The sequence below is a fragment of the Halichoerus grypus genome, chromosome X, assembly GCF_964656455.1.
Source record: "Halichoerus grypus chromosome X, mHalGry1.hap1.1, whole genome shotgun sequence".
Lineage (NCBI taxonomy): Eukaryota > Metazoa > Chordata > Mammalia > Carnivora > Phocidae > Halichoerus > Halichoerus grypus.
In genome coordinates, this window is record NC_135727.1 from 100,957,594 (window position 1) to 100,980,248 (window position 22,655).

The window sequence follows — 22,655 nt, forward strand, 5'->3', positions numbered from 1 at the left end:
TTTATGTGCAAGTAACACATATTCAAAATTATTTTAAATAAAATTGTAAAACTAAAATATTTACGTTTCAATTATTCAAAATAATAGATCACATAAGGAACATTCTTATAGAAAAATGTGTGCATATCTCTGATTATTTTATTCGAACTAATTTCTTAGAATGAAATCATTGGATCAATAGGGATAAAAAAATCTCAAAAGTTTTAGGGGTGCTAGGCTGGCTCAGTTGGTAGAGCACGTGACTCTTAATCTCAGAGGTGTAAATTCGAGCCCCACATTGAGCATACAGATTACTTAAAAATAAAATCTAAAAAAAAAAAGTTTTAAGCATATTGTAAATGCTCTCAAATTCCCATTACAATGCATAAAATTGTCTCTTTCAACTTGCCCTTCATCAAAACTGGGTGTTACTCATATTTTTCAAATTTTCCAATTTGGAAAAAGTTAAAAAAATCTTATTGTTTCCATTTCTTTTTTGGTCCCAGCTTTGTTGAGGTATAACTATTAAAAATTATATATATTTAAGGTACAACTTGATTTGATATAGTATGCATTATAAAATAATCACTACAATTAAGCTAATTAACACATCCATCATCTCACATAATTACTGATTTTTGGTGGGGGTGGTGAAGACATTTAAGATCTACCTTCTAAGCAAATCTCAAGTATACCCTACTGTATTATTAAATATAATCATGTTGTATATTAATTAGTTCTCCAAAACTTACTCATTTTACCTAACTGAAACTTCCCTAATTGAAAAGAGATACACTGCTGAGCAATCAGTAAGAAAAAGTTCCATGTTATTATAGGAGATGGAAAGGTTAATCCTGTCTGATATAAGAAGACAACTTTGAAGAACTGGGGATACTTGTAATATTATTAGATGCATTTTTCCTAGCTCTTAATCTATCTTGCAACATGTCGTCACATCATGCAGATTTTCTTATTAGATATCCCCACTCTTTTTTATTCCATTAACATGATACCATAATATTCTGATTTTCTTTCAAACACTTTTACCTGGCTTTCCTTCATGGTTCTTCTGCCTTAGTTTTCAATGGGAGTTTCACTCCTAGCATAATCCATCTACAGCAGTCATCTACTCTTTGAACTTACCTGCACGATTTCAATTAAAGAAACCCTAAAACTTTACAACCTGTTTTTTTTTTTTTTTTTTTCTGGTCTCAGCTCCAAATATTCAATTGATGACTGGATATTGCTACATAAATGTCTTGCTGTCACATCAAAATCAGCAAGCACAAAACTGTGCCAAGCATTATAATCTCCCAGACTTTTTATTTCTTCTTGTTGATAGTTCAACAACTAAATTACTCCATAATATTGCTGTCTCCGCATCCATTTTGTGTGGCCAAGTGGGCTGCATGGGCCTTGAACTGACAGTAGCCCTCTGGAGAGTACACACACTAGATAACAGCCTACACAGTCACAAGTAAATGTGAATTTCTGATATGACTCCCTAACCATTCTTGTGATAAGCACTCTCCTCTCCCAGGGCCTTCCCATTGTGCGGCCCTTAGATGAGACCCCCGTGATGATTACCAAAATCCTACTCTTTTTGGTTTGAATTAACCAATCTGGCCTCAGCCCAGGAACCACAAAGCATTCTGAGAACCCTAATTAAGGCATGTGCACAGGTCCTTCTTCTCTCTTTGCACCCTGCCTTGACCTCCCCATGTGGCCCCTTGAGGAGTGAAGTATGAATCCTCCAGGACCTGTGAGTAATAAACTCTTTCACTTTCCCTTGTGGCCTTTTGTTGAACCTTGACACACCATCTGACACCCCAGGGGTCTACTTAACAAATGTTATTTTAACAAAGTCCCAACACTTCTAAATTAATATCTTAATATTTTTCTATTCACCAAGATACAAACAAACCTTGTTCATTTTTAGAATCAATCCTCTCTTTCATCTCCTCTCTTAAGAAAGTCATCTAGGGGCATCTGGGTGGCTCAGTTGGTTAAGCGTCTGCCTTTGGCTCAGGTCATGATCTCAGGGTCCTGGGATCGAGCCCTGCATAGGGCTCCCTGCTCAGCGGGGAGTCTGTTTCTCACTCTCCCTCTGCCCCTTCCTTCCCCACTTGTGCTCTCTCTCTCAAATAAATAAACAAAATCTTTAAAAAAAAAAGAGGGGGGGCGCCTGGGTGGCTCAGTCGGTTAAGTGTCTGCCTTCGGCTCAGGTCATGATCCCAGGGTCCTGGGATGGAGCCCCGCATCGGGCTCCCTGCTCGGCGGGAAGCCTGCTTCTCCCTCTCCCACTCCCCCTGCTTGTGTTCCCTCTCTCCCTGTGTCTCTCTCTGTCAAACAAATAAATAAAATCTTAAAAAAAAAAAGAGAGCGAGTCATCTAATGCTAATCTCTGAAATGTTTTCTATCTTTAATGGTACGTCTCTATCCCCATCGCCACCATAAAATACATTGTTCTCTTCACTTCAAAGCCAGTTTGCTGTGCCAGTGGCCTGCCTAGCTGGCCCCAACTGCTCTTCCCTTTCCAAACCATTTTGAATAGTGCCTAAATAATCACTCTTAATCCATATATTCTGTGATGGTTAATTTTATGTGTCAACTTGGCTGGACTATGATGTCTAGTTGTTTGCTTAAACACCAGTCTCAGACCTTGCTGTGAAGGTGTTTTTTTGTTTGTTTGTTTGTTTGTTTTTTCCAGTGGAGTTTGAGTAAAGCAGATTGCCCTGCATAATGTGGGTATACCTCCTCCAATCAGTTGGAGGCCCTAAGAGCAAATACTGACGTTACCTGAAGAAGAAGCAATTCTTACTCAAGACTGAAAGAGAAACCCTGCCTGAGCTTGCAGCCTGCCTGGCCTGCTTCTGGAATTTGGACCCAAGATTGCAACAGCAACTCTTACCAAATTCTCTGCCCTGCTTGCTTGGCATACAGATTTTGGACTTGCCAGTCCCCACAATCATGTTAGCCATTTTTTTAAAAATTTCAAGATCTCGGGGAGCCTGGGTGGCTCAGTTGGTTAAGCTCCTGCCTTTCGCTCAGGTCATGATCCCAGGATCCTGGGATCAGGCCCATGTGGGGCTCTCTGCTCAACAGGGAGCCTGCTTCTCCCTCTCCCTCTGCCTGCCCTTCACCTGCTTATGCTCTTACACACTCTATCGAATAAACAAATAAAATCTTTTAAAAAATTTTTCAACATCTCTCTTTCTCTGTTTCTCTCTCTTTATGTATCTATTTACATTACATTATATTATGGTAGTGTCTGTTTTACTGAAGAATCCTGACTAAACACAAAGTCATTCAATAAAGATTTCTTCTTTGATATACCTCATTGTCTCCACAGCTTTGCTTCTGTTGACCCACTCTTCTCTAATGCCCTCTGATGTCCCTGCCACTCACCCATAAGAGAACTCAGTTACCCATTTTCCAGGAAATCTACCCTATGCCTTCCAATTCTCCATTATCTCAATTTCTTTTGAATTTCTACTAAAAAGATATGTTTAACAACATTCAAATAAAGCTTTATAATACAGGAAGGAAAAAAATAGCACTGACTTTCTTCTGCATATGAGGAAGACTGCTATCATCTCCTATGCTGAAGAAAAGCATATTACCTTGTTAAAATTACATACTCATTAACATTTTATCAGAAATTTACTGTAATTTTTTGTTTAATAACAAGTATATATAAAGTTTTTCACTTATGAAAGAGAAGACAGCCTTCAAGCTGAAGTAATCTATTAATGTTAAAAGCTGTACAAATCCAGAAAGTAAACTACATAAAGTTAATCCTGAAATAATACAATAAAATTCTTACAGATATATGCAACACACATTTGCATATACCTTATGAATGTAAAATATTTGTTCATTTAAAAGTGAATGATTGAAAAGTGATCATGAAACTTTCCTTAATCATAAATTTACCTGAGTGTTCTTCATCAAACTTGTGGAATAGTTCTGATAATGATTTTTCAGAGGGTGCTCGATATTGATCTTGATCTGAGTCTTCCTGAGAGTCATCATCTCGTCTGCGTTTAACAGAAAATGAAATTGTACCTAAAACACATAAGTACAAGATGCCAGATTAACCAGGGATTGGTTTTCTAAAATGAAAGGTCAGTTTTAGGTACTAAAGATGCTTTAGCTTGAAACTAATAAACAAAGACAAACATAAATTCTAGGCCTCACCATCACATTTAAACCTGATGGTGGTACAGAACAATTTAATAGAGAGTTCATCAATATTTAAGTATAAGAGATAATTGGGTTTTCATTAAAACCAGCAGTGTGATACCTGGGTTCACAACTGGGGATGTCCGTCACCAGCTATGTGCCTTGGTTTGCCCAAATATGAAATGGAGGTGACATCGGTAGCAGCTGGTGACACTGGATATTACGAAGTGTCCGTGGTATTACACTGGCTCCCTCTGGGTCTCTGGGAATGCTCCCAACACTTCACCAACCTCTGAGTGGACAGGACTGGCCCCAGACTATGGCTGAGAGGGGCTGGAACCAGGTCAGACTGCTTCAGGATCTGCAGTCAGACTGAGGTGGGCAGGCTTGACCATAGAACATGGATGGGCGTTGTCTCCCTCTGGGTCCCTGGGCAGGCAGGACTGCTTCCAGACTGTAGCTGTGAGGGGCTGAAACTGGATTATGGGGCTGCTCCCAGATGTAAGGACAGATCATGGTCAATGGGCCTACTTCTGGGGCATGGACAAGTGCGTCTCCCAAGACGATTGTTCCCAGACCATGGCTTAGAGAGGATCTGCAGTTGGACCAAACTGGAGGGTCTGCCTCAGGTGCACAGACAGGTGTGTCTTCTCCAAGGTGCTAGGTGGGCAGGAATCATGGCTGAGAAGGGTTGAAGCTGGGCCATGAGCCACTTCAGGGTCCGCAGATGGGACTAATTTCCATGCACTTGTTAGACAGGGCATGGACAGCAATGAGTCCTGCTAGCTCCTTCTCATAAAGTGCTGGTGGCAGCACTCAAGCCCAATGGGGCTATAATTGAGTCCACAGAAGGGACAGGGCTATTTCTTGATCTATAGCCAGGACCTTGGTTGGCACGTCCACCACATGGGCACAAGCCTGCCTTTTCAAAATGGCCCTCCTCAGTCTTGGATTCCACCGGGGTTTCATAATTTCCCACCTGGATCCCACAGTTCCCACAAAGGCACTTTTGCTGTGGATGGCGTTCAAGTTACTGTTGCTGAATGGGGATGCAGGTGTTGGATCTCCTATATTGCCATCTTGCTGATGTCACTCCTATCTTATCATTTTTAATCTTTTTATTTTAAAATATAAAGTCACTTAAGTTTCAGGTTAAATTTCATATCCTATTATAAACATGGCTTTCTTATTTTACATAGGAGTTTACAAACACATTATAAAAAGACAGGATACATAGTGCAAAGAACACAGGCTTTGGATAGAAGCTGAAATCACACACTTGTTCTGCCACTACTAATTTAGCCTTGAAAATGTGATTTACCTCGTCTGTAAAATGGTGCTAGCTGTTTTGAAGATTAAAGGACTGTAGTTTATGTTTATGTAGGACTTACTATATAATAGACATTGTTCTAGGTGATTTACATATATTAATATATTATATTACATTTAACTTTTTGAGGAACCTCCATACTGTTTTTCACAGTGGCTGCAACAGTTTGCATTCCCACCAATAGTGCATGAGGGTTCCTTTTTCTCCACATCCTCGCCAATACTTGTTGTTTCTTGCATTTAGATTTTAAGCATTCTGACAGGTATGAGGGATACTGATTATAGTTTTGATTTGCATTTCCCTGATGATGAGTGAGGGTGAGTATCTTTTCATGCGTCTGTTGACCAACTGAATGTCTTCTTTGGAGAAATATCTGTTCATGTCTTCTGCCCATTTTTCAATTGGATTATTTATTTTTGGGATACTGACTATTATTAGTTCTTTATATATTTTGGATACTAACCCTTTATTGGATATGTCATTATTGTTTTTGGTGCAACTGTAAATTAGATTGTTTTCTTAATTTCTCTTTCTGCTGCTTCATTATTAGTATATAGAAATGCAACATATTTCTCTATGTTGATTTTGTATCTTGCAACTTGACTGATTGCATTTATCAGTTCTAGTAGTTTTTCGGTAGAGGCTTTAGGGTTTTCTATATAGAGTATCACGTCATCTGCAAATAGTGAGAGTTTTACTTCTTTACCAATTTGGATGCCTTTTATTTCTTTATGTTGTCTGATTGCTGTGGCTAGGACTTCTAGTACTATATTGAATAAAAGTAGTGAGAGTAGATATTCTTGTGTTGTTCCTGACCTTAGCGTAAAAGCTCTCAGTTTTTCACCATCGAGTATGATGTATTATTTCCATTTTAAAGAAGGGAAACTGACACAAGAAAGTTCAGTAACTTGCCCAAGGTCAGTCAGCTCATAAAAATACAGCTAGAATATGAAAACATGCATTCTGCTTCAAAGTTCATACTATTTTTTACTTAATTAATAAATTTAATTTTTTGAACAGTTTTAGGTTTACAAAAAAATCATGTAAAGTACAGAGTTCCTACATATCCCCTCCTGTTTCAGGTATTACAAGCATTTTGCATTATTGTAATACATTACTTGCAACTGATAAGCCAATAACGATACACCATTACTAACTAAATTCCATCGCTTACATTTTAGCTAACGTTTTCTGTTGTACGTTCTATGTCTTTGGCAAATATGTGATTCCATGTATCTGCCATTACTCTATCATGCAGAATAGTTTCACTGCCCTAAAAATCTTCTGTGCCCCATTCATTCATCCCTTCCACCCAACCTCTAAAGAACTAACTGGCTATCACTGATCCTTTACCTCTTCCAGAATGTCATATAGTTGGAATCATACAGCATGTGGTCTTTTTAGATTGACTTCTTTCACTTAGCAATATACATTTAAACTTCCTTCATGTTTTTTGTGGCTTGGTAGGCCATTTTTTAAAAAGATTTATTTATTTATCTGAGAGAGAGAGAGAGAGGTGAGAGGGAGAGGGAGAGAGAATCTCAAGCAGACTCTGTGCTGAGCGTTAGAGCCCAAAGCGGGGCTTGATCCCATGACCGTGAGACCTGAGCTGAAATCAAGAGTTGGACACTTAACCAACTGCACCACTCAGGCACCACAGGCCCATTTGTTTTTATCACTGAAAAATATTCCATTGTATAGATTTACCACCGTTTATCCATTCACCTATTACAGGGCATCATAATTACCTCCATATTTTGGCACCTATGAATAAAGCTGTTATAAACATTCATGAGCAGATTTTTGGATGGACATAAATTTTCAACTCATTCGGGTAAATATGAAGATGTATTATTACTATATCATGTTATGAGTATGTTTAGTCTTGTCAGATACTGCCAAACTGTCTTTCAAAATGGCTGTGGCATTCTATAATTTTGCATTCCCACCATCAATGAATGGAAGTTCCTATTGTTCCACATCTTTGTCAGCACTTGGTGATGTCAGGACTTTTAAATTTAGCCATCCTAATTAGCAGGTAGTGGTATCTTGTTTTAATTAGCAGTTCCCTAGAGACATGATGTTGAACATCTTTCTATACACTTATTTGCTATCAGAATGTTTTCTTTGGTGAGGTGCCTCTTTAGATCTTTTGCCAATTTATATATATATATATATATATATATATATATACATATATATGTGTGTGTGTGTATATATATATGTATATATGTGTATGTATATATATATATATATATATATATATATATATATATATATATATATATGGGACCGATAAGGACACTATACATTGATAAAGTTCAATTCAATAAAACAAAAACAAAAACTCTTAAGCTCATAGATACAGAGAATAGATTGGTGGTTGCCAGAGGTGGAGGGTGTAATGTACAGCATGGCAATTACAGTTGATAATACTGTATTACATATTTAAAAGTTGCTAAGAGAGTAGATCTTAAGTTTTCATCACAAGAAAAAAGAATTTTGTAATTATGTATAGTGACAGATGTTAACTAGACTTACATGATGATTACTTTGCAATATATACAAATATCAAATACAAAATTCAATTCAGCAAGATTATATAAAAATTATAGATATATACACACCTAAAAACAGAGGCCAATAATATTTGAAACAAAAATTGACAGAACTGGAAGGAGAAATAAACAAGTCTACAATAAGAGTTGGAACCTTCAATACCTCATTTTCATTAATGGACAGAACAACTAGACAGAAGACCAATAAAGAAATAGAGAATGGGAACACCACTTTAAAACCACTAGACCTAATTGGATTATACAGAACATTCCACCCAACAAGAGCAGAATACACATTCTTCTTAAATCAACATGGAACACAGTCCAGGACAGATCACATGTGAGGCCACAAAGCATATCTTAATAAATTTAAAAAGATTTAAATTATACAAAGCATCTTTTCTCATCATAATGGAATGAAAGTACAAATCAATAATGGGAAAAAAGGTGGAAATTCACAAATTTGAAGACTAAACAACAAACACTTAGCCAATATTTCAAAGAAGAAATCACAATGGAAATTAGAAAATATCAGATGTTTGAAAGGGAAAACAAAGTATACAAAACTGATGTGATGCAGTGAGTGCAGCACTAAGAGGGCAATTCATAGTAGCAAAAACATACATTAAAAAGAATAATCTAAAATCAACAACCTGTGGCACCTGTTGGCTCAGTAGGTTAAGTGTCTGACTCTTGATTTCAGTTCAGGTCTTGATCTCAGGGTTGTGAGTCCAAGCCCCACAAAAAACTTTAAATAAATAAATAATAAAACCAACAACCTAACTGCACATTGTTATGGAACTATAAAAAGAAGAGCAAACTAAACCCAAAACGAGCAGAAGGAAGGAAACAATAAAGATCAAAGTGGAGGTAAATAAAACAGAGAAGAGAAAAACAATAGAGAAAATAAACAAAAATATTGGTTCTTTGAAAAGGTCAACATAATTGACAGACCTTTAAAGTAATTAAGAAAAAAGGAATGAAGAGTCAAATTAATAAAATCAGAAATAAAGTGAGGATATTACATTGTTTTCACCAGAATAAAAAGCATTATAAAAGAATACTATGAACAATTATATGCCCCCCAAATTGGGTAACTTAGATGAAATGGCCAATTTCCTAGAAATACACAATCTACTAAAACTGTTCATAAATAAAAGATAAGCTGAATAGATATAAAACTAGTAAGGACATTGAATCAGTAATCAAAACACTTCCTACAAAGAAAAACCCAGGATAAGATGTCTTCACTGTTGAATTCTATCAAGTATTTAAAGAATTAATATTTTTTTTCCCAAACACTTAAAAATTGAAGAGAAGGGACAACATCCTAACTCATTCTAGGAGGCCAGCAATGCCCTGATACTAAAGCAGACAAAGACAGGACAAGAAAAGAAAACTAAAATCCAATATCCCTGATGAACATTGATATAAAACTTTTCAACAAAATACTAGCAAATCAAATTCAGCAGCATATTAAAAAGATTATATACCATGGTCAAGTGGGATTCATTCCAAGAATAAATGAGTGGATGAATGAATGAAGGGCGGTTCAATATACACAAATCAATCAGTGTAATATACCACATTAACAGAATGAAAAAAAAAACACAATCATCTCGATTAGTGGATAAAAAGTATTTGGCAAAATTCAACATCCTTTCATGATAGAAATAAATTAGGGATAGGACTTCCTCAAATAGCCACATATGAAAACCACAGCTAGTATTATATTGAATATAAACCACAGCTAGTATTATATTGAATGGTAAAAGACTAAAATCTTTCCTCTAAGATCAGAAACAAGAGAAGGATGTCTGGTGTAGCCACTTCTATTCAACATAATACTAGAATTTTTAGCCAGAGCAATTATGCAAGAAAAAGTAGTAAAGGTATCCAGATCGGAAAGGAAGAAGTAAAATTATGTTTGCAGATGACACAATCTCATATAGAGAAAACCTTAATGACTGCACACACAAAAAAATGTTAGACCTAATAAATGTATCCAGTAAATATGCAGGATACAAAATCAACAAACAAAAGTAGTTACATTTCTATACACTAGTAGTGAACAATTTGAAAAGGAAACTTTTAAGAAAAACAATTCAGTTAGATAAAACCATTATTTGGATAAACCTACATTATGTTAAATAATATGTTTGCCCTGAATAATAAGGAAACCTAATCAATATTTCAAATACTATGAAAATACTCTCAAGAACTAAAAGCACACATTCTCCATTCTTTCTCATTTCAGCCTATTTATATACTCAGCATATTTTTTTCTTCCTCAAACATATCCATCTAAACATTATTACAGTTTTATTGTCCCTTAACAAAAAGAAATTGAACAATCATTTATAAAACAATTCAAAAGCCCTACATGAGTATAACAAGACCATATACTATACACCAGCATGAGAAATTAAGTATTTATCTCAAAAATTAGAAATAAATTAAGTGAATGATGGAATTATATACGTCTATTTAGTAGCTTATGCTTTAATTGAAAGAATACTTTAAAACAATGTATCTTAGGGTGCCTGGGTGGCTCAGTTGGTTAAGTGACTGCCTTAGGCCCAGGTCATGATCCCAGGGTCCTGGGATCAAGCCCCACATCGGGCTCCCTGCTCAGCGGGGATCCTGCTTCTCTCTCTCCCTCTGCCTACCACTCCCCCTGCTTGTGCTCTCTCTCTCTCTCTCTCTCTCTGTCAAATAAATAAAATCTTTTAAAAAAAAGTTTAAAAAAAAATAAATAAAACAACGTATCTTAGAATTATGCCACGAATTTAGACTCAATTTTTTCCCAGCAAAAAACCTTTTTCTTGGCAATTTAATTTTATTTTATTTCTAAACAATTACATTTTTTAAAATGCATCTTTATTTTTGGTTATGAATTAGCTATGGTAGAAGAGACAAGCAGTCAAATTCTTATAAGCTTATTACAAAGAATAACATTAGACTCAGCAACTGACTATTGGCAATGAACCTTTGAACCAAATGCAGGAAATAATGATTATGAAAATATGTGTTTCAAAAGTTGATAATATTTTTCCACACTATGTACGTGTGATTACTTTGCTTCCTTCTGTTCGGGCTAAGGCCAACCAATCCAAAGGGGAACAAAAGTAAATAAAAGGTTGTTTGTTGGTGCTTCAGTTTATCAGAGTGATAGGAAAACTATTAAGACTGTTTTGGAAAAACTCTAGGTACAACAGAAATAATAGTGGTGTACAAAGCAACTCTCTAAGATACAGCATCACTGACTTAATGGAGACTTTCAATTTGTCTGAAATGAGTGTTACAAAAAAAATCTAATAGGAATTGCAATTACAGCTATTATATTTTCAATAGCTCAAGCTTTTATTTTGACAAATGGATTTTTTTTTCTCTGCTAAACAGTCTACATGTTTGATTTTTTCAAAATGCATTTCTAACAGTAAAAACAAACTTTGTTTTCCATTAGGCATTGTTTTTCTCTAATTTTATACTATCTTGTAAAATGTCGATATCAGACTCAAGTTAAAGCCTGAGCAATGCAATTTTATATCAATGGTTAATCTTTTGAAAATAATGTAAAACCATTTATTGAATGTTTACTCTGTGTTAGGCATATGATGAATGCCTCCTATTCATTATCTATTGAACCCCTTTAATAAACATAAAAGTTAATTCCGCATTAGACTCATTTTAAAGCTGAGCAACTTGGGCTGTACAGAAGGTTGGGTAACTCACTCCAGGTCACACAGTAAGTGACAAAGACATATACATTTACCTGACATGGAATGTGGAAAATGGTACATTATGTCTAAATATCACCAAATATACCACAGAATAAAAGGGCTTTTGACTGGAAAAACAGCAAAATAACTCACATACTTACAAAACATTTATTTTGACCTAAAGCAATAGGTTTCAGATACTGCTCACTGATTATCTAAACTATTTCACCCCTTAGAAAACTTCCCAAAGCAAGTTTCCATGGCAACAGTTAAACCTGGCAAGGTCTTTGCCCTTTTGCACTTGGTCCCCCCACATCCATCCTCCTCTCTCCACTGGCTTCATGCTTCACCACTCCCTATCGCTAATGAGGAATACTGTGGTTAAGGAAAATTTCCGTATGGCTGGGCTTTTATCACCTTGGGAATTTCCTGGGGGTACATTAGTTCTGTCAAGAAGTGTTTTCATAAATATCTGCTCTATGTACATTATACCACATGTGATTGAATGAATTTTAATTGTCTTGTTTCTCTAATACACTACCCTAAAATATCAGTAGCAAGACTAAAGATGGAAGCCAAAGGATATCTCTGCTAACCCTCTTCCTTCTCTCTTTATCTTTTTCCTACCTCATTTTAACCACATTTCTAACTCATTTTCTTTTGTTTTATTTTCGCTCTTTAGGGGACCAAAGGCAAGGTGGAAAAACAAAATCTGGTGGCTAATTAAAGAAACCCAGTGTTCTGGCCACATCTGCTTTTATTTTGTGTATAATATAGCTCTTGTCTTCTATTCCTTTTAAGCTCTTAATTTTTATGATAAAATATATAGTAGTCTAGCCCCCAACTGTAGTCCTTTAGGCTCCATTTGTTTGTGGTATTATACTATTTGTTCTTTCTAAAACACATTTTTGAAATGTGTATAACAGAAGACACTACAGACAACAGGAAAGGATTAATAAAATCTACAGGATTCAGATTTCTGTTGTAGAGGATGGCCGATTATGTTTTAGCTTAGGAAGAACCTATGCTTTCATTACTGGGGCAATATGTTAAAGCAGTAACAATCTAGGTTGCCATTAAAACTGCATGTTTCTTCCTGATTCATGTAAGAAAAAAGTGATACGGGCGCCTGGGTGGCTCAGTTGGTTGGGCGACTGCCTTCAGCTCAGGTCATGATCCCAGGGTCCTGGGATCGAGTCCCGCATCGGGCTCCCAGCTCGGCGGGGAGCCTGCTTCTCCCTCTGACCCTCTCCCCTCTCATGCTGTTTCTCTCTCGCTCTCTAATAAATAAATAAATAAATAAAATCTTTAAAAAAAAAAAGTGATACATTGCATTTCATCAAAATCAAAAATCTGTATAATCTTTCACAATGTATACATATATCAAATTGTCACACTGTGCATCTTAAATATACACAGTTTTTATTTGTCAATAACGCTGGAAAAAAAACTTCTGCTACTCAATAGACACTATTAAGAAAATTAAAATGAAAACCACAGACTGGAAGAAAAAAAAAATTAAAGCATGTATCTGATAAAAAACGTAACCAGAATAAATTTTAAGAACACATTAAAAATTCAGTAATAAGAAAACAAACAACTGAATGTAGGGGGAGGGACGGGCAAAAGATTTGAAAAAGCATTTCAGAAGAAGACACATGGATGACAAAGAAGCACAAGAAAAGATGCTCAACATTATTATTCATTACAGAAATGTAGATTAAAACCACCCTGTAATTGTACTACACACAGGTTAAAATGGATAAAATGGAAATGGCGAACTCAGTTACTAAGTACAGTCAAGGATATAGAGAAACTGGAACTTTTATGCAGTGCAGGTGAAAATGGAAAAAGGAACAACCTCTTTGAGAAACTGTTGGCAGGTATTTCTTTAAACATTATAAATTCAACTACCGTATTACCCAGTCATCCCACATATGAGTGATTTACCCAAGATGAATGAAAGTATATGCCCATGCAAACATTTATATATGAATGTTCATATCAGCTTTCTTTGTAATTAGCAAAAAATGGAAAATCCCAAATGCCCATCAACAGGTAAATAGATGAACAAATTGTGGTATATCCATTCCACGGACTACTACTACAATACAAGGAATAAACTATGGATATATGCACTAAATGGGCAGATCTTAAAATAGTTTTGTTGCGTAAAAGAAAACAACCCCTCAAAAGGGTATATACTATATGATTTCATTTATATACAGTGCTATCAAATGCACATAAAGTGACAAAAAATACCCAGATAAATGATTGCATAAGGCAAGGGTGGTTTGTGGCATGAGGGGAGGGGAGGACAAAGCATTAAAAATAGACACAAGGAAACATTTTGGGGTGACATATATTCGTTATCTGATTTGTGACAATGGATTCATGGTTGTATGCATGTGCTAAAACTTCTCAAATTGTATACTTTAAATATGCATAGCTTATTATATGACAATTATACCACAATAAAACTGTTTAAAAAGCACACTTGGTATTTCAGATACTATACTCACCACTGCTGAGCAGGATAACAACAGGATCTGAGAACTGTCACCCCAAATTGAGTATAATGTATAAGCAGGATGTGTAAGTGAAGTTCACATCCAATTATGGATATCTTTCCAGCAGTAGGCAATATCATATATGAGATAATTAATGCAGGATAATTAATAAAGCATATTAAAGTCTTCATTATAAATCTATCTCTCATTTACCTATCACTTCTATTCATTTACATCTCTCAGTTCCTCAAATTCATGTATGTTTCACTGATATCAAATGCAACTGTTTGCTCATTTGTTTGGATTCACCACACTGTTAAAGTGGTTTCTTAAGCTTCCATGTAAAGCCTTCATTTATTATTTTTTTTTTTTTAAGATTTTATTTATTTGACAGAGAGAGAAAGTGAGAGAGAGAGAGTGCACAAGCAGGGGGAGCAGGAGAAGGAGAAGCAGGCTCCCCGCAGAGCAGGGAGCCCGATGCGGGGCTCAATCCCAGGACCCTAGGATCATGACCTGAGCCAAAGGTATTCGCCTAATGACTGAGCCACCCAGGTGCCCTCATTTTGTTAATTTTACTTTAAACATATTTCTATGAGTAATTTCTGCATGAAAAGGGAATTTTAGTATTAAAAAAGCATCCTTAGGCTCCATCTGAGCAATAAAATGGGAAAGATTGTTTTTTATAGAAATGCTGAGTGATAAGAGGCAAATGTTCACAAGTATTTGTAAAATTTCTTGAAGTTCCATGTTAAGAAAAAAATGCCAAAAAAAAAAAAAGAAGTTTTAGTTTCAGTGTTTCTTTTTTTTTTTTTAAGGGGGGCGGGGCTGAGGAAGAGAGAGACAGAAACCATCTTAAGCAGGCTCCATGCCCAGCACAGAGCCTGACACACAGCTTGATCTCAAGACCCTGAGATCATGACTTGAACTGAAATCAAGAGTCAGATGCTTTATTGACTGAGCCACCCAGACGCCTCTAGTTTCATGATTTCTGAATGATCTTCTAATCCTACTAATCTCAACTGGTTATGCTTAATTCTTCACATATTAGGAAAGCATCTTTGAAGGGTGATTAGAATTTAAAAATTTTCATAAAAACGTATGAATTATTTATAATAAATCCATGTATCTGAGATTCTTAAGCAAAAGTCTTTTTTAAAAAAGATTTTATTCATTTATTTGAGAGAGAGAGAGAGTGAGAGAGAGAGCACAAGATGGGGGAGGGTCAGAGGGAGAAGCAGACTCCTGCTGAGCAGGGAGCCCGATGTGGGGCTCGATCCCGGGACCTGAGCCAAAGGCAGCGGCTTAACTGACTGAGTGACCCAAGCGCCCCGCTTAAGCAAAAGTCTTACATGAGCAAAGCCAATGAACTGCCAAACCATATTTTCCTTCTACTGTAAATAACTCCTCACAAAATACACAAATTCTTTGGTAAAGTAGGACACACACACACACACAAACACACACACATACAAACTCTCTCTCTCACACACACATACACACACAATAAGAGAAAGATTTCCTTTCAGTAACAATGCTATATATATATATATATATATATATATACATATCTTAGCAGTTCAAAATTCAAATATAAAGAGCAACCTGAATTTACATTCAATAGAGCATCTAGAGCCTGCCTTGCACTCCTAGGAAGAACTATGTCTCTGACACATAATCAAGAATTATAAGTGAGTGTTGTACCAATTAAATGTGGGCCTCATGGCAAACACTGGAGATGCAAGAGTGTCTTCCTTCACCTTAATGGAGTAGATGCAGTTACCAAATTTACTTTTTTCTCCAAGTTTATAAATCATTGTTCTCATATTTTAACTGCACTCCTATTATTTCACTACCAAGTAATTTCTGAAATATTTTAGAAACAATCTTATTTTTGAAATGTATTGATTCTTCTACTCAATACTGCCCAGATACCTGCTGCTGAATGCCAGATGTTGGTCTGGAGGCCAATGCTGGCCTGGCAGTCAGAGGACACATTATCTAACGTCAAGGCAGAAAATACAGTATATGCCATCACTCACTGATCTAGTAATATGAAAGAACTTTTTCTGTAACCAATCATCTGAGTGGCGCTTTAGACTAGAATACTTTTTTTTTTTTTAAAGATTTTTGTTTTAATTTGACAGAGAGAGACAGCGAGAGAGAGCACAAGCAGGGGGGGTGGGAGAGGGAGAAGCAGGCTTCCCTCGGAGCAGGGAGCCCAATGCGGGGCTCGATCCTAGGACCCTGGGATCATGACCTGAGCCAAAGGCAGATGCTTAACGACTGAGCCACCCAGGTGCCCCATGAATTATTTTTTTAAAAGATTTTATTTATTTATTTGCCAGAGAGAGCACAAGCTGGGGCAGAGGCAGAGGGAGAAGGAGAAGCAGGCTCCCCACTGAGCAGGAAGCCCCATGGGGGGCTCGATCCCAGGACCCCGGGATCATGACCTGAGCCAAAGGCAGACGCTTAACCGACTGAGCCACCCAGGCGCCCGTAGAATACTTATTTTGATTTTGGGGACAGGGCAGGAAGAAGAAGTTTAGTGCTCACAAGCCCTGAAGGGTAAAGCCACACAGATGGCAAAGCTGTCATGAAACATCAGAGTGCAGGTGGCATGGGAAAGCAGAGATGGTAAAAGCAAAGAGGAGTGCCCAAAGGAGCATGAAAGGATGCAAGCAAACCCAATTCATTCCCTCCACAATGGCCCAAGGCCCGGCTTTTGCAAAACATCTCTTTCATCTAAAAAAGCAAGAAAAATGCTTTATAGCAACCAATATTTGTTTTGAAGACCAGTGGAATCCGATTGGTTTTCATGCCTCCACAACGATGCCCCAGTCCACAATGGTGATGGGAACAAGCCGGTAAGATCCAAATTTGGTTTCAGCTGAGTTTCTGTCATTTTCATGGAGACAAACTAGGACAGAGTGGGGATTAAAGAAGCTGCAAAGCCCCCTGTAAATCCATATCGTATTAGGAATTTTTTAAAAATGGGAGTTAGTATATTAAGTAAGTGTGCTACACATTGAGCACCTACTAGATGAGCACTTTCCATAGATTCCCACTTAATGCCCATGAGCTCCCTGAAAGATTAAACACTATCAATATTTTACATATAAGAAACCTGACATTCAGTGAAGTCAAGGTCACACAACCAGAGAATGATATAATTGGAGGCCGAAGTCATATTTGACTTCTAAATGTATTCCTTTGCAACACAATAACAGTAAAATAGGAAACAGCAAAGTTAAAGATATGCAATTTTACCACTGCAATGTGGTGGCTAGCATGAATATAATGCCCACGTTTTAAATGAAAAATGCAAATTTAAATAGCACTACTTTTGCTCAACATCACACTCTGAAAATACACGTGACAGGCAGTGCTTCTCATCACATACAGTATTAGAAATCAAATTTTGAACTTCATTTGTATTTTTATTATTTTAAAGATAGCAACTGATAGTATACATCTTTCTGGATTGTGTATAATTTCAGAGAGTAGCCGAATGCTAAATATAAAAAACAATTTCTATCTTGTTTAAAGATAGGCCTAACATAAGAACCTTATTGTGCACGCAGTAAACATTTTGTTTTGACACTGAACAGAAGTTTATGGGGAAAAAAATTTAAAGTCTTAGCAAAGCTGACTAAAACTTGTTTGCAATTGTTTGGACGAGGCTTTCTTGTGCCATGTCAGAACAGATTTCATTCTAGTGAAAGAACTTCCGAACTGCAAATTTGTAGAAATGAAGCTTAGCTGTAATTTGCAATTGTGTTGAACTGAATGAATACCATCAATTTTCAGCAAGTAAAAGACCACTTTCAGCTGCTATTGAAAAAATACAAGGTAATTGTTGGCTACATCACAATTGATCACTGCTACCTATTTTCGGGAGCTACTATATTATAAAGGGTCGTGGATAATAAGAGAGAATTTCAGACTACTCTATCATGAATGTTCAGGGTAGAGACTAAATTTACTAAAATGACAAGAAACCACCTTAAACATGGATTCTCAATATTTGGTTTTGTAATGTGGAATAAATAGCTAAAGCACCCTGGTGAGGGCACTGAACCATGTCCATGTAATATTCTGTACCATCTAAAGCCTTGATAGTGTAAGTAAATGCTATATGAAAATATTCTTTAATTTTTTTTAATTTTTAATTTTTTACCTGAGATATAATGGACATATAACATTGCATTAGTTTTAGGTGTAAAAATATTCTTGTTGTTTAATGTTTAGTGAACATTTTAGGCCAACGTGCTATGATCGACATATTAAATTATCTCAGCCCAATTTTTGCTCATACGTTTAAATGACTAATAATTTTTTTTAAAGATTTTATTTATTTATTTGACAGAGAGAGAGAGACAGCGAGAGAGGGAACACAAGCAGGGGTAGTGGGAGAGGGAAAAGCAGGCTCCCTGCTGAGCAAGGAGCCCGATGTGGGACTTGATCCTAGGACCCTGGGATCATGACCTGAGCTGAAGGCTGACGCTTAACGACTGAGCCACCCAGGTGCCCCTTAAATGACTAACAATTTAATAAATGATCCTTGTCACTGCCTTTCTCTTTTGTACTTCTGTCAACTCTTTGGACAAAGGTAAGATATTCAACTATTCGAGTTCACCCCACCCCTTTCTTTGGTCACAAATAAATATCATTAATAATTGTAAGAATTTCTAAAGACCTTTTCCTTGGAGATGTAACTATGTTTGTTGCTCAAAAGTAAGAGTTCATAAGAGATAACTATCAAATCTTATACTTAGGTTAATAAAATCAACTGTACTAATGAACAATTAGATAAAAGTTGTTTAAAAATATTTAGGGGGGGCGCCTAGGTAGCTCAGCCAAACATCCAACTCTTGATTTCGGCTCAGGTCATGATCTCAGGGTTGTGAGATCAAGCCCCGCATCCAGCTCCCTGTCCATGCTCAGCTGGGAGTCTGCTTGGATTCTCTCTATCCCTCTCCGTCTGCCCATCCCTCCACTCATGCTCTCTCTCTCCCTCTCTCAAATAAATAAATAAATAAATAAAATCTTTAAAAAATACATTTAGGGATTGTCTTTTCTACAATATGTTGGAAGAGATGTTCAGAAAATCCTCTCTCAACTGAAAGTTTTAAGTTAAGCACACATACAAGCTAAGAAAGCAGAGATCCACTGTATTGAGTCATCACTGGAGATGACATTTGTTCTGGGATATGGGCTACTCTGTGATGGCCTGGAGTCTTGGATCTTGGGGTCATAAATGGCAATCAGGGAACAAAACTGTCAGCTATACAGCCCATACTTCCATGGCTTGGAGTCCAGATTTCACATTGTATTTCTGGACTACCAGGCCCCAAATTAATTATTTAGCTTCTCTTCACCTCATCACAGAAAGGGAACCAAGAGGTATCCCTACAAGATTAAACAGTCTCCTGTTTGTCATTAAATTTGCTTTTTAAAATCATATTGTAATCCTAATATTCACAGGCTGGAGGGCACTGAGCTGGTCAGTGTGATATCCTCAAAAGGAACTCAGAACAGTTATGCTAGAGACACATGTGCTCTATGTAGATTATTAAAGAACAACTGGAGTGAATTATTAAAAAAAGATATGTGCGTTATATAAAGTTGTACAAAGTTAATCTTACATGTACAAGTTCATTTTCTTACGCTATATTAGGAATCAGTTGCTCTATACTGTAAACATGTATGATTATAGTCACCTCTAAATTATATTCATGAAACATATTATGTTATTGCAATCAAAATAAATTTAAGGATTATTGTTACTTTAGTAACCTCATCATTTTCACCTAAACATTAGTCTTGTATAAGAACTCAAGCTTCTACCTAAGACAACTAGAAATTTAGTTGTGTATTTCACTACTACAAATAAGCAACAGATTATTACTACATCTCTATATTTTGCTACATACTAATCCTGTAATAATGGACAGTAATATTAGCTTTATGCGAGGTCAGCATCTGGTTATTAGGGAAAGAATTAAACCATCCTGTTTCAATGCATTCAGTCATTAACATAGGGTTTCTGTCATGCCCTTCATACGCAGTATTTTTGTTTGCTTGGTTTTGTCTGTCTCTGCCTGTTTTCCTCTAAGGTCACATGATTTCATATTTAGGTTGACTGATTCAATATTTTTCCATGTTTCTGAGATTAGTTGACAAAAAAAGACAATTTTCAAATCAAGATAAAATGGGCTTTCCCTCTTTTTTTTTTAAGATTTCTTTTTTATTTATTTGAGAGAGAGAGAGCACATGAGCAGGGGAGGAGCAGAGGGAGGAGCAGAGGGAGAGGGACAGACTCCCTGCTGAGTGAGGAGCCCGACCTGGGGCTCAATCCCACAACCCTGAGATCATGACCTGAGCCAAAATCAAGAGTCAGTTGCTTAGCTGACTGAGCCACCTAGACACCCCCAAACTTTGCCTCTTTAATAAATCTATCCTCCTGATCGCTTCTTTTTAATTTGTAAATTTAATTTTTAATGAATTGTTTTTGTCAGTTTTTTATATTAAGATTTTATTTTAATTCCAGTACAGTTAACATTCAGTGTTCTATTAGTTTCAGGTATACAATATAGTGATTCAATAATTCTATACATTACTCAGTGCTCATCATGATAAGTGTACTCTTTAATCCCCATCACTATTTCATCCATCCCCCACGGCCCACCTCCTTTCTTGTAACCATCAGTTTGTTCTCTATAGTTAAGAGTCTGTTTCTTGGGGTGCCTGGGTGGCTCAGTCATTAAGCGTCAGCCTTCGGCTCAGGTCATGATCCCAGGGTCCTGGGATCGAGCCCCGCATCGGGCTCCCTGCTCCACGGGAAGCCTGCTTCTCCCTCTCCCACTCCCCCTGCTTGTGTTCCCTCTCTTGCTGTGTCTCTCTCTGTCAAATAAATAAAATCTTTAAAAAAAAAAAAAAGAGTCTTTTTCTTGGTTTGCCTCTCTTTTTTTTCCCCTTTGCTCGTTTGCTTTGTTTTTTAAATTCCATATATGAGGGAAATCATATGGGTATTTGTCTTTCTCTGACTGACTTATTTCACTTAGCATGATGCGATCTAACCCCATCCATGTTATTGCAAATGTAAGATTTCATTCTTTTTTATACTTGAATAATATTGTTATATATTAATAATAACCTATATATCATATGTATAATATAACCTATATATCATATATATAATATAACCTATATATTATATATGCCACTATTTTTTATATATATATATATATATTCCACTTCTTTATCCATTCATCTATCAATGGACACTGGGCTGCTTCCATAATTTGCCTATTGTAAATAAAGCAAAAAAAAAATATGCTATAAACATAGTAGTGCATGTGTTCCTTTGAATTAATGTTTTTCTATTCTTTGGGTAAACACCCAGTAGTGCCATTACTGGATCATAGGGTAGTTCTGTTTTTAACTTTTTGAGGAACCTCCGTACTGTTTTCCACAGTGGCTGCACCAGTTTGTATTCCCACATCCTCACCAACACTTGCTGTTTCTTGTGTTTTTGATTTTAGGCATTCTGACATTCTGACAAGTATGAGGTAATATGGATTGTAGTTTTGATTTGCATTTCCCTGATGATGAGTGAGGGTGAGTATCTTTTCATGTGTCTGTTGACCATCTGGATGTCTTCTTTGGAGAAATATCTGTTCATGTCTTCTGCCCATTTTTCAATTGGATTATTTATTTTTTTGGATATTGACTATTGCTAGTTCTTCATATTATCTGGATACTCTCCCTTTATTGGCTATGTCCTTTGCAAATATCTTATCCCATTTCATAGGGTGCCTTTTAGTTTTGTTGATTGTTTTCTTTGCTGTACAGAAACTTTTTATTTTGATGTAGTCCCAATGGTTTACTTTTGCTTTTATTTTCCTTGCCACAGGAGACATATCTAGAAAAATGTTGCTATGGCTGATACTAGAGAAATTACTGCCTGTGCTTTCTTCTAGAATTTTTATGGCTTCAGGTCTCACTTTTAGGTATTTAATCCATTTTGAATTTATTTTCATGTATGAAAGGAAGTGTATGTATGTGAGTAAGGAAATGGTTCAGTTTCATTCATTTGCTTGTAGCTGTCCAGTTTTCCCAGCACCATTTGTTGAGAAGACTGTCTTTTTCCCATTCCATATTCTTGCCTCCTTTCTGAAGATTAATAGACCATATTTAATTGTGGCTTTATTTCTGGGTTTTCTATTCTGTTCTATTGATCTATGTGTCTACCTTTGTTCCAGTACCATACTGTTTTAATTACTACAGTTCATGGGGTGCCTGGGTGGCTCAGTTGGTTAAGCATCTGACTCTTGATGTAAGCTCAGTTCTTGATCTCAGGGTTGTGAAT

At 36.4% G+C, this 22,655-nt stretch overlaps 1 protein-coding gene across 1 annotated transcript in view; it reads right to left on the bottom strand.

Annotated features, from left to right (window-relative positions):
• The window catches only part of CFAP47 (cilia and flagella associated protein 47), a 495,766-nt gene that overhangs the window by 147,862 nt on the left and 325,249 nt on the right, over positions 1-22,655 (bottom strand). Inside the window, exon 50 of the mRNA XM_078064042.1 lies at positions 3,916-4,047. Coding sequence (XP_077920168.1) covers positions 3,916-4,047 — 132 coding nt within the window. The remainder of the gene's footprint in view (positions 1-3,915; positions 4,048-22,655) is intronic.